Genomic DNA, 13,284 nt, shown 5'->3' with positions numbered 1-13,284 from the left:
ATTATTCTTAAATATTATTTTAATTTTTGTATTCTATTTTTATTTTTAAAAATATTAGACAACTAATTTTTTTTTAATCAAGCTTAACCAAATCAAATTTATGTATGTGCTTTTTACGGTTTTTTTTTTCATTTTTTTCTTCCTCATACCCCTTTTTTTTTTCTTCTTCATTTTTTTTTCCTTCTCCTCATAATCACCTCATCATTTATCATCATATTCTTCTTTTTAATTTAATATCATACAATTAATTTAACGTTAATAAAAGTGGCACATGAATTTTTAATTAATGACACAAGAAATTTATTGAAAATAACACCAAAATATCTGATAAATGACAAAAAAAAATTTAAAAAATCACAAATCTAAAATGTTAACTCACTCAACCAACAAATATATTTTGAAACAAAAAAAAATATATCAATTTATTATAAATGACATAAAAATAGTTAGACCACTTATATATGAGGTTTAATACCATTCAATTAGTTCAATTAATAATAAAACCAAATCATTCAATTGGAAATGACAAAAGAAATTTTGTGAATGACACAATAAAATTTTAAAAGATCACAAATTAAGAAATTTTTTATAACTTCTAATTGGTTAAGAGGTTTTTTATGTTAGGGTTAAAAAATTTTGATGTGAAACTTAAGAAATTTAATGTGTCATAATTAAAAAATAATTAAGAAACTTAACTAATGTGTCATGATTAAAAAATTTTGATACTATTTTTTTATATAATTCAAAAAAATTTTTCTTCGTCTTCTTAACAAGAACTTGTATGACAGTTAAAATTTTTCAATGTCAAATTTAAGAAATATTTTATTTTACCATTAAAAAATTTTGGTATTATTTTTCTAGTAAATTATGTACCATTTAAATTCTTTCTCCTCCTCTTCCTCTTTTTCATCATCGTCTTATTCTTCTTCTTTTTTTGTTATCTTCTCCTTTTTGCTGCATCTTTTCATAATTTTTATTGTTTCACTTTCTTATAAAAGATAAAACTAAGAAAAAAGAGGAAAAAAATTACATAAAAAAAAAATAAAAAATACTACGATAACTAATAAAAGGAGAAGAATAAAAAAATATAACAACAACAATAATAAAAAAAATGTGAATAAGGAGAAAATACGCAAAAGAAGAGAAGCTAAAACAATGTGAAAAAGAAGTGTGATTCATCATGTGCAATCGTGTAAGTGATTTTTGTTGTGTTTAGAAAAAAAGTTGTTTAAATTTATAATAAGACCGTTTTTTTTTTGTTTGTAAATACTTTATCTTATATATTTCCAATGTGTTGATTTATGTACTTTTTAAAAAATTAAGAAAAATATATAAAATTTATTTGTGTCATTATTATTATCAATAAAAGTAATTGTGCAAAAAATTTAAATTAACGAAAAAAATAATTAACTAATTCTTTACATAAAAGTTTATTTTGAGCTTGAAGTATATGATTGTAAATTTTTTATATAGTCCATCTTATACTGAATTCTTTTTTTTGCGAATAACAAAAAAGAAAAGTTTAAGCATAGAGGTGGAAGCATGTTTATATTTTAAAATTATAGATGATAAAATAATAAAATATTGTAAGATTTGATGGTTGCTGAAGCTATAAATCACGAATAAAATAAAGTAATAGTAGGTAGTAATATAAGAACATAGATGGTGTCATGGAATTCCTCATCTAAAATTCCTCGCCCTTCTTTTCCAACAAGCTAAGGTGATAGCTAGCTCACAAAATGTTATGATCAATCTCATCAGTTTTCAATGAATAATGGATGCGATATGCATAACACCGACCAACTTAAAATATATATATAAAAGTGTTAATAATTAAAAACTACATTAATTATTATACACGACATTGCATGCATGTTAGTTTGTTTGACTAATAAGATTAGGATCCTTGTCCATGTCCAGAAGTGACGAAGAAATCAAAGAAGGGTAGTTGTTGTTGTTGTTGGTGCCTATAGCCATGTCCATCATCAGTGGAAAGTGATGACGATGATGAAGAAGAAGGCGCCATGAAAGAGCACATCATGGTCATCATGTTGTTGTTGTTGTTGTTATCTTGTGTTTCCTTCTTCCCTTCCAAGATGCCAGTTGGGTGAAGAGGGAAAAGATCCAACGTTCTATCTTGTTGCTTATCATCATCATCATAATCAAACATTGTTTCTTCTTCACTATGATTATTATCGGGGATTCTCCTCATCATACCTACCATGCAATACGGACCACACATAACTGAAAAAATAAAGCTATTCAATTTGTTTTATTTATATATCAAATAATTAAGAATGAAGAAGAAGGAGAAGGTGAGTAGTGACCTGCAGGTTGATGATGATGATGATGGAGAAAAGAGCGATTGAAGTAAGCAAGAGTGTGTTGCTTCTGCTTCTGCCTCTGTCTGGCTTTGTGATTCTGAAACCAGTAGAAGACGTTCTTGCCTTCGATGTGACCATAGGCTCTCAACCTGGCTGTTATTTGCTGAATCTCTTCAGCGCTTGGGGTTCTTATTCCCTGCTTATAAAGATTCTCCAACATGCTTATCTGCTCCTTCGTAGGGTTCCACCTTGAACTCCCTCCGTCCTCCATTATAATCTGAATGTGATGGATGTTGTCTTTTAATTTATACTAGTAGAGTTTTGAAAGAGAGGATTAACATGCGTATTGTTTTTGGTGCACAACATCTCTGAAAACATGGCTTGTATTATAGGGTTTCGTCTTCTTTCAATTATTATTTGTGTTTCCCATAAGGCCCCCCCGGTTGCTGCAACATAATCTCGGGAATGAGAGTGAAGGAAGGGCACAAGAGTCATTGAGAAAAGACAGGCGGTTGGGTTGTAAGGTTATATAGTATAGGTAGTGAGGGCTATGCTTTGGGAATTGAAGTCATAACACAGCTATATATACAAGATGGAAAGGAAAGAGGAGTCAATCGAATATTTGTGCAATGTTTACAATGAAAGTTTATGAAGTATTAGAGATATAATTATTAGTGTTATTTTTTTCATCAGTTAAAGATTTTGTAATGAGTGGTATTATGACATAGTATTAAAGCTCTAGATCCAAAAGCTCAAGAGTTCAATTTTTGGTGAATCCAAAATCAATTTAAACTTTTAGGAGGATGTTTATTATCCCTACTACTTTTGGGAGGATGTTTATATATAATGTGCACGGTTTCTATGATGATGATCATGATCACGTTCACTACCTTGGTGAATACAGCTCATTATTTAATTCAGGGGAATAGTAGAATGTGTGGCAAGTGCCAAGATTAGAGAAACATGTTGGATGGACTGTGTGTTGGTGGCTTCATTGTTTGTTACAGCGAGCTATGATGAGGACCACCCTCGCTCCTTCCTGGACAACCACTTGTGGTCCTATGTATTATTCCTCAATGTCTTCAATTGATATGACTCAATCAAAAAACATATCTCATGCATGCTTTTTGTGTATACCACATTACTTATTCAAATTGGAATAGTTCCCTGCGTGATCATTTTTTGTCATCTTCCATGCATGCATTATGCATACTCCTCCAACAAATAAATACAAACCAAAAAACATATCATATTAGTAATGGTCAATTTAGTCACTCAATTTTAAAATTATCAACCGATTTTAGTTTTCCATTAACATGATCAATTAACGGAAGAATTAATATGGTTGATAGTTTAAAATGAAGAGATCAATTTAATCACTTTAAAAATTGAAAGTTCATTTTAAATATGAGAAAGTCTAGGCGGCCAGCAACTTTTGTGTTTTGTGACCAGCATTTAACCATCAAAAGAAAAGTGAGTGATTTTCCACCATTGAATGTAATCTCACATCATTAAAAATATTATTGATGACTAATTAATGGTTACAAAACACAAAAGTTGCTGACCCAGCACTCCTCTTTAATTATTGCATGAAAACTAAGATACCATACAATTAGTAACTATTACATATGTAATATCATTTATGTACGTGCCTTCTCTTATTAGCTTTAAAAAAAGAGCCACTCAAATAAAGATGCATAGAACGTCTTTTTTTAAAGATTTTTTTCAGTAATTAAAATTTAACATATATAATCGATTAAATCATGTTATTTTTGTCAAAATTAGACTAGACAAATTGATTTAATCGAAAAAATGGTGAATCAAATCTTGAACTAGTCTAAATTAATATTATTTTTTATAAAAAATGACTACAATATCCTTATTATAGAGAATGATTAAAATACTCTTATATCATAATTTATATATATAACCAAAAAATATAAAATTTAATTTTTATTAGATTTAAAAAAATAGTTTAAGACAAATTAAAAAGAGAAAGAAATTTTATAAAAAAATTTAAGTAAATTCAAAAGAGATTTTATTTAATAAAATGTGTTAAAAATATAATTATGCATATATTTTTTTTATCAACTTAATTTTTTTTTTAAAAAAAAATAGCATTATTATGACAATATCTATATATCTGTATACAACAAGTTATTGCTTAATTAGCTGATTAGCTGATAATGAATATTTATTTTTCTAATTTCAATTAATCAACATTCAGAGACGTCTAAAGTGATTATAGTGATTTACTGTTTAGTGAATTGCTTTTTGCCTTTGCAACAATATTCACTTCCCAAGAAATATTACAATATATAATTCAAAATAGTTTTATATGTTCATTGAAAGATAGTAACTAGTCCAAGGAGGTCCGGACAGCATGAAAAGCATCACCATAAGTCTAGTGAATTACGAAACATCCTGCGGATTATATCGTAGAATTCTTAATCATGTCAACCTGTAATCTTTATTAGGTTAAAAGTTCTTGAAGAAAAAAAAAATAGAGTAAACATGGAACAAAGAAACAAAAGCTAAAGTTCTTTTTTTAATTTAAAAATGTTTAGATGGGAGGTATAACTAAAGTTTTGACTTGCCTTCAATTTCAATAATTAGTTGCGAGTTATTTATCAACGGAGCCCTCATAATATTCTTAAAAATATAAAATAACGAAAGATATGTATTTACTCAAATAAAAAAATCGCACAACATACTCTCTAAAAAAAAAGGTGTATACCTAGGAAAAAGGTTACTCGCTAAGATTTGATTTTATATAGTTGGCGGAATGTTCTCTTTGTAAGTTAAGTAGGTAGGGTGAAAAGCTGAAAGGCCCATCCTTAAAAGAAGGAAAACAAGAAAAGGAGAACCATGGCTACAGATAGAGTACAGACACAATGCACAACGTAACATACATACAGGATCAGAGAAGATCAAACATATGATACTACACAAAAATTGAAGCCGTAGGAGAGAACCCTACAAGTAACCAGTTACATAAAGGCTGCTTAATTAGCTTCAAACTTCAATACTTGAAAGAATGCTGCAATTCATTATCAATTAAGATGATAGGAACGCCAGATAGGGATCAGAAAGTAAATACACAAGGTTAGTAGAAATGTTTTTTTCCCTTCACCTAAAAATAATTTTTTTAACAATTTTTATAGTAGTGTTTTTTAATACTAAACAATCAATAAAAATATAATATATATCAAAGTTTAACACACACACACACAATATATATATATACATTAAAATTATCAATTAAAAATTTAACTAATATATATGTACAGTTAATTGATTGATACGAGGGAGCCAGTGAAATATTTGTATAGGAGGAATGTTAGGGAATTAGTAACTTTTGTGATTTATAGCCATCAAATAGTCATTAATAATGGTTTTAATTGTGTGAGATTGGTATGAGATTTTATCCAATGACTCACTTTTCTTTGTCATGCTGGTCAGAATTTAACAAAATTGCTGGTTCTCTAGACTTTGTATAATGTGTACAATTGAGGTTTAGAAAGTATTAGAGATATAACCATTAGTGTTACCTTTTTTCATTAGCTGAAATTTTTTGAATGAGTGGTATCATGACATGGTATTAGAGCTCTAAATCCGAAAGGTCAAGAATTCGATCCTTAGTGAACCCAAAAATCCTTGGGAAGATGTTTATTATCCCTAGTACTCGGATGTACAAATAGTTTATTGACTCCCTAGCAGGACTATTTTGTATATAACCAATTTAGATTGATTAATAATAAATTGAAAAATATAAGTAAATAAATGATAATTAATTAATATAAAATATAATTTAAAAATATTTATTAACTTATTATTGGTGCGAGCAGATATGAATATCGAAGTTGGTTGTTGGCGGTGACAGACGGTCAACGTGGTTGACCCCGGATATGAATGCGGAAGAAGGGGCTTTAAGCGCTGCCGTTTTGTTTTGTTGTTAATGGAAATTAATGGAGTGCATGTTAGTAGTAGTATTGAAGTGGCGCCGCCTCGGGAAACAAAGAAGAAGCAGAGAGGGGCAGAGTGAGTGAATGGTTTTGGAGATGGACCAATCCCTTCGCCGTTTTCTTCTGCTACTGCGTGCTTTTCTTTTGCCTACGGAACTCGATGCATAGATTGGAAAAACCATGCATCTCTTCCTCCCTACACGACAAACCCATCCCCATGCATGCTCCTTATATTTTGCTTTCTAGTCATGTAACAAAAATCATATTTTGACTATTATATTATTTCTCTTTATGTTCATAGTCACAACTAAACTGTTTAGCTTAATCCATGATGAGAAATTAAGTTCTTGGCAAGAACTGAGTCCTAATTTAAAAAGGTTCCCTTCGCGGGCGAGTCGATCGTGTAGTCAAATAGTCGTTACACGTCCAGAACTGTTGATATAGTGACTACTAACATGAGCATTATTACACTTTTATCTCTTGTCTCAGAAAAAATGAAAAAGATAAAGGTAATTCGCTGATCAAGAAACGGCAAACCAGGATATAATGATTAATCAATAAAGAAAAGTTTCGTACATTAAATCTTAAAATAGAGCTTGTTGGATCCCCGCAGAGACATTTGGATCCAACAGTAAGATAAAGTGAAAGAGAAACCAACAAGGGCTATATAAAATAATAATAATAAAATATATACCTTTAATCTTTGATGCTGAAATTTATCAAATATTTTAATTTACATCGAAAATACTCCTTACAATTAATTTTAAAAAAAATTAACAATTTCACAAAACTTTTTAACGCAAGCAAATAAAACATTGACATAACTGTCATGCATTATGAAATTAGTCTTAAACCTTCTAAAAATTTAACTATTAAAAATATATTTAACACAAATCGAAAATTTTTAAAATAAAATTGTTCCGAAACTTACCTAGAACCGGATGGTTGGACTTGGATGAGAGGCCCAAATGCCAAAAGAAGGTGGTCTCCGACTTGCTTTACGTCTGAAAATCGCCATCCGAGTTGGGTATATGAAAGAATGAGAAATGGTACCTGCAAAGACACTCCGATACCTAAGTTAGCAAGCGAGTAAGCAAGTTTTAAATATATTAGAACTTAGTTTTACCTAAGTATGTCAGTGTATTTGTAGATGATGAACCACTAACCATCATTGAAGTAGTTTTACTTTTGATGGTAGATAACAATCCCTTTATTTTAATGTTGTTGAAATATCTCTTCTAAAAGTAGGTGAAAGATTTTAAGAGGCAGTTATTCACTTAGATAAATGTTGGCTACAATCTGGCGTTGACTCCGACCTCTTTAAGGAGCTCTGAACAATGAAGGTTAACTTTTTGGATTGGGCCTCTTAACTTAGTTTGGGCTTAACTTATTACTTGAACCAGAATATGAACAAAAATAAAATTTAAATGTGTTCTTAGAATTTTTAAAAAATTTTAAGAAAAAAAACAAGACCTTAGTCCACAAATAAAGAACAACCAATCAACCAAAATCACAAAGGGCCGAGTCCAACCTCAATCAACAGTCCAGCGCTAGCTTTCTTCAATGAAGGACATGCAAATATTTTGGCACCAAATGGGAAAATGGTATAGCCTAATTTAAACCCAGATTCTTGATGTATGATATGACCAAAAACCAAAAGCCCTAAATTTTTTGGTTGACCAGAAACTACTGTATTCCTAATGGCATCTTTATTCAAAACAGTTGCCATCGTATTAAGACCCAAAATACACGTTAGATTCGTATTTGAAGCATCGTATACTTGTTCGAAATGTCATACATAACTGTCACCAAAAGTCCATGAAATATACGTTCATACGTCTTTGCCCAATTTGGAGAAAATTGTGAAAACCGAAACATCACGGACATATTCGGATAAACCGAAAAACACTATATTATATTCATCAAATAAAAAAGTAAATAGTACACTACTAGACTTCAGAAAAGTAAGTCTCAAATTTTTAAAACACAAACATAAACATCAATGTAATAAACACCAAAAAAGTCTTTTGACAAAATCCAGGACCACCATGGCAGTGTTTGTTGCTTAATCGACTTCCTCAATTTTGGGGCCTGCGCCGCTTCCGCTGCCCGCGGCAGGACCATCCTCATCCATAGAACCACCAGGTTCACCTCCGGCACCTTGGTACATCCTAGCAATGATGGGGTTGCAAAGGTTCTCCAACTCCTTCATCTTGTCCTCAAACTCATCAGCCTCAGCAAGTTGGTTTCCTTCGAGCCACTGGATAGCTTCCTCAACTGCATCTTCAATTTTCTTCTTGTCATCAGCAGAAAGCTTGGAAGCAATCTTGTCATCTTTGATAGTGTTCCTCATGTTGTAGGCATAATTCTCTAGCGCATTCTTGGCCTCCACTTTCTTCTTGTGTTCCTCATCCTCTGCCTTGTACTTCTCTGCTTCCTGCACCATCTTCTCAATCTCTTCCTTGGATAGCCTACCCTTGTCATTTGTAATTGTGATCTTATTCTTCTGCCCGGTAGTCTTGTCCTCCGCAGACACATTCAGAATGCCATTGGCATCGATGTCAAAGCAGACGTTAATCTGTGGGACACCCCTAGGAGCAGGAGGTATACCAGACAACTCAAACTTGCCAAGCAAATTGTTATCACGGGTCCTTGTTCTTTCACCCTCGTAAACCTGAATCAGAACACCAGGTTGGTTATCAGAGTAAGTTGAGAACACCTGTTCCTTCTTGGTGGGAATGGTGGTGTTCCTGGGAATTAACACCGTCATGACACCTCCTGCAGTCTCTAAACCAAGGGAGAGAGGGGTGACATCCAACAACAAGAGATCCTGCACTTTCTCGTTGCCTTCGCCACTGAGAATGGCAGCCTGAACGGCAGCACCATATGCAACGGCCTCATCTGGGTTGATGCTCTTGCAAAGCTCCTTCCCGTTGAAGAAGTCCTGCAACAATTGCTGAACTTTCGGAATTCTAGTAGAGCCACCCACAAGAACAACATCATGGACGCTACTCTTATCCATCTTAGCATCCCTCAGACACTTCTCAACAGGTTCCATGCACTTCCTGAAGAGATCCATGTTCAGCTCCTCAAACCTAGCACGGGTGATGGTGGTGTAAAAATCAATACCCTCGTACAAAGAATCAATCTCAATGGTAGTTTGGGCAGTGGAAGAAAGTGTCCTCTTTGCCCTCTCACAAGCAGTTCTCAATCTCCTAAGAGCCCTGGCATTCCCACTAATGTCTTTCTTGTTCTTTCTCTTGAACTCTTGGACAAAATGGTTCACCATCCTGTTATCAAAATCCTCACCACCCAAGTGAGTATCTCCAGCTGTAGCCTTAACCTCAAAAATACCCTCTTCAATTGTAAGCAACGAAACATCAAAAGTACCGCCACCAAGATCAAAGATTAAAACATTCTTCTCGCCGCTGCTTCCAGCTTTCTTGTCGAGGCCATAAGCAATGGCGGCAGCAGTAGGCTCATTGATGATACGCATGACATTGAGGCCAGAGATGACGCCGGCATCTTTTGTAGCTTGACGTTGGGAGTCATTGAAGTAAGCAGGGACAGTGACCACGGCATTCTTGATGGTGGAGCCTAGGTAAGCTTCTGCAATCTCCTTCATCTTCATGAGAACCATGGAGGAGATTTCCTCAGCTGAGAATTGCTTTTCCTCTCCCTTGTAGTTCACCACGATCATGGGCTTGTCGCCTGGACCTGGAATCACCTTGAACGGCCACAGTTTCATGTCGCTCTGCACCGATGCATCGCTAAATCTTCTTCCAATCAAACGCTTCGCATCTGCACCCGTGGCAAATCCAAATCAGCAAATACAATTTTCCATTAAGAAGGTGACTAACTTAATTGCATGAATCATGATAAAGATTTTTGTGAGAGAATTGTGAGAAGGGAGAGCAGAGAGAAAAGAAATTGGAATGGTGACTCAGTTCCTGAGAAATGGCAAGAATTGTTGTCATACATGCACACTGGCTAATAACTAACTCTGAGATAACCAACTAACTGATAACTAACTAATAGCAAACTCTAACGACTTAACTGCACGTGTGGAAATAACTTAGCTCAACAATACTCTACTCAAGCCAGGTGATAATAATACTAAGATCCTATTTCTCGCGCATATTAGTAAAAATTCCTCTATCATTATATATATCTATGCGCGCGCACAAAAATTCTATAGCTGAAAACAAATCACCAATTTTCTTCTGTCTCGTACCTTGATAAACAATAAGTTACCAGCTCCTCTCAAAATTAACAACTACTAGCACAAACACAGCACTAACCAAATATTGATTTTAAAAAATCAAATTATGAACGCTACAAATCGCAAAATCACTGTAACAGAGCAAAACTAGATGGAATCAAGATGAAAGAAAGAACTGAAAAGAAGAATACTCACCGAAGACGGTGTTGGTAGGGTTCATGGCCACCTGGTTCTTGGCGGCATCTCCAATCAACCGCTCCGTGTCAGTGAAAGCCACATAGGAAGGTGTTGTCCTGTTACCCTGATCGTTGGCTATGATCTCAACACGATCATGCTGCCAAACACCGACGCATGAGTACGTCGTTCCCAGATCGATTCCAATCGCCGGACCTTCGCCTTTTCCAGCCATAATCTCACACAATATAGATTCCAAACGCCGAACGCTAAACACAAACGAGAATTACAGTTAAAATTTTTTTTTTTTCGTGTGTTTTGAAGCTAAACTGAGAAACAGAGAGGGAAGAGGGTCTTCGTTATAAAGAAAAGAATTCGAATTCTCGAAGGTTCGGACCTTTAAGTGTGAACCGTTGGATCTAAAAATTTGACCGCCCGATGTGGAGGAGTTGGGTGTGGGGTTTCAACAAAAATATTTTACTTTTTCCTTTTTTGGGGTTTACTGGATGATTCTTCAGAAGTCTAGGTGATTCGAGAATTTTCGGTTCACGAATCAACGGTTTCGGAGCGTGCGTTTGATCTCCACGCGCTAAAGGTAAAGCATTAGTGACCGTTGATGTATAGCGGTTCTTTAATTCTTTTTAGTTAGTGTTGGCGGTTTCGATCCCGCGCGGCCGCGCCCCATTGGCCACTGGATTTATGGATTAGACGAGCTTCAACGACGTCGTTGGCGCGTTTATATAACTAACCAATTTCTAAGCGAGTTCGCGCTTCTTTCTTAGTCTTTTCCTTTTCTTTTACCAGCTTTTTTATCCAGCAAATGAAACGTGATTTAGCCGCAGAAATGAAATATCATTAGTTAGTTTAATTAACCAATTAAAATTTGTCCTTTTAATTTTGCGTATTACTTAATCTACAAGACCTGGTCTCAGTCAGGGGGGAAGGAATAAAAAATAGGAAGAATGCTAGGGGTCAGTAATTTTTGTGATTTATAGTCATCAAATAGCCATCAATGATAGTTTTAATGGTGTGAAATTGATGTGAAATTTCATTCAATAGCTCACTTTTCTTTGCTGGTTACATACTGGTTAGAATTGAACAAAGTTGCTGCCCCCTAGACTTTTCCTAAAAAATAGTAGTATATACTCTATACTATATATGTCCATGATTTTTCCTATTCATTCAGTTTGTTCTTGAAAAAGTAGAATGTTATTCTCTTTGGAAAGTTTGTACTATTTTTTACTAGATATTATGTAGACCTATTTATCATCAACCATTAAATAGTTTGTTGATATACACTATTGGGGATGAATAATGATATATGAATTGAAACAACATTTCAATACAAGAAAGCTTAATACAAGATCCCCCGCTCAAATATATATAAAAAAATGTCTACATACGTACTATAATGTGACATTGTCTGAATAGTGAATATATCCTTGATATTTTTAATGTAGTTAACTGAATTCGATTACATATACTCTAGGTCTAAACTAATCCAAAAAATTTGTGTGCTTTTGTTAATAAATTTTAGGGTAAAAAACTAAATTAAACCAAATGAAAGAAGATTTTATATGATTCTACCCATGCTAAAAATGTGATATGATCACTCAAAAATATACTTTAATATAATTTGAATTAAGTTAATTTGAACTAGTAAAAGTAAGAGTAATTCGAATCATCTAAATTTGAACAAGCTTATTTACCTTTATTCGTTCACGAAAACGTGGGAACCCTTACTCATTTAACACTATATTCGGATACCGATGCAGCGGCTCTTACTCATTTGACACCGTATTCGAGCTTTACAATGCGTTGTTTCCGGACAACGACCTAATTTTAGCGCAATAATGTCTTTGATTCATGTTATGGAGATTCGACTATGTTTTTATGTTAGTATATAAATATATGTATTATTTAATATATTTATATATAAATATATGTATTTTTTTAATATATGTGTATCTTTTATTTCAATATGTATACATGTAGTTATTTTCTATGTACATATAATACGATTAATCTTTAAAATATCTAATTTACAAATTAAAACACTAAAATAATAATTTAAATAATAACACATAAATCAAAATTTTACTATTTAGATTTTATATCTTAAAAAAATTGAGTAATATTTTTTTTAACAATACAATCGAAATATCTCTCTTTTTATATAGAATAATACTACACATTTAAATTTTTTTGTTAAACAAAGTCAACCAAATCAATCTAAAATAACAAAAATCAGTTATGACTAGCATTATTCTAAGTCTTATTATTTAACTTAATTAGACTTAGTTCATAAAAAAATTTAAATATATAGTATTACTCTTTTAGAGATATATATATATATATATATAAATTTACTTTTCATACAATTAGAAGCTAATTCTTATTGAGATTTATAGTTAAAAAAATTCTTTTAATTTATAAAGTTGTAACAAAAAAATTAAAATTAATATAAAAAAAGATAAATAATATTTTTCGAGTCGATTTCTAAAAAAAAAATAAATTTTATTTAAATTGAGAATTAATCATTTTAATGACATCTAATATAAAAATTTTAAATTGATTATAAAATTCAAAAAATTAAATA

General features: G+C 32.4%; 2 protein-coding genes across 3 annotated transcripts; both read right to left on the bottom strand.

Moving 5' to 3' along the window:
- Positions 1-1,676: 1,676 nt before the first annotated feature.
- On the bottom strand, positions 1,677-2,712 carry WOX2 (WUSCHEL related homeobox 2). Of its 2 annotated transcripts, none has more exons than XM_016337682.3 (2): positions 2,328-2,712; positions 1,677-2,244 (listed from the first exon to the last, which is right to left on the bottom strand). In XM_016337682.3, exons 1-2 carry the CDS (start codon positions 2,593-2,595, stop codon positions 1,898-1,900), a joined length of 615 nt encoding a protein of 204 aa, XP_016193168.1. In that variant the 5' UTR covers positions 2,596-2,712; the 3' UTR covers positions 1,677-1,897. The 2 variants fall into 2 exon arrangements, with proteins under 2 accessions (XP_016193168.1, XP_016193169.1); XM_016337683.3 differs by having other exon boundaries at positions 1,677-2,217.
- A 5,462-nt stretch (positions 2,713-8,174) lies between these two features.
- Positions 8,175-11,221, bottom strand: LOC107629112 (heat shock cognate 70 kDa protein 2). Its single transcript, XM_016331813.3, has 2 exons — positions 10,707-11,221; positions 8,175-10,090 (listed from the first exon to the last, which is right to left on the bottom strand). Exons 1-2 carry the CDS (start codon positions 10,918-10,920, stop codon positions 8,355-8,357), a joined length of 1,950 nt encoding a protein of 649 aa, XP_016187299.1. The 5' UTR covers positions 10,921-11,221; the 3' UTR covers positions 8,175-8,354.
- Between the last annotated feature and the right edge of the window lie 2,063 nt (positions 11,222-13,284).

The sequence above is a fragment of the Arachis ipaensis genome, chromosome B3, assembly GCF_059453495.1.
Source record: "Arachis ipaensis isolate K30076 ecotype BB chromosome B3, ASM5945349v1, whole genome shotgun sequence".
NCBI classification, from domain to species: domain Eukaryota; kingdom Viridiplantae; phylum Streptophyta; class Magnoliopsida; order Fabales; family Fabaceae; genus Arachis; species Arachis ipaensis.
Note: the sequence above shows the minus strand (reverse complement) of the source record. Positions and strands in the feature narration are given on the sequence as shown.

What these genes read in the sequence shown, in the direction of transcription:
- WOX2 (XM_016337682.3), bottom strand. Translation starts at nt 2,595, where the DNA reads ATGGAGGACGGAGGGAGTTCAAGGTGGAACCCTACGAAGGAGCAGATA. An exon ending in TCATCATCATCAACCTGCAG is followed by an intron (nt 2,245 to 2,327) that starts GTCACTACTCAC and finishes TTATTTTTTCAG; the next exon opens with TTATGTGTGGTCCGTATTGC.
- LOC107629112 (XM_016331813.3), bottom strand. Translation starts at nt 10,920, where the DNA reads ATGGCTGGAAAAGGCGAAGGTCCGGCGATTGGAATCGATCTGGGAACG. An exon ending in CCCTACCAACACCGTCTTCG is followed by an intron (nt 10,091 to 10,706) that starts GTGAGTATTCTT and finishes CCACGGGTGCAG; the next exon opens with ATGCGAAGCGTTTGATTGGA.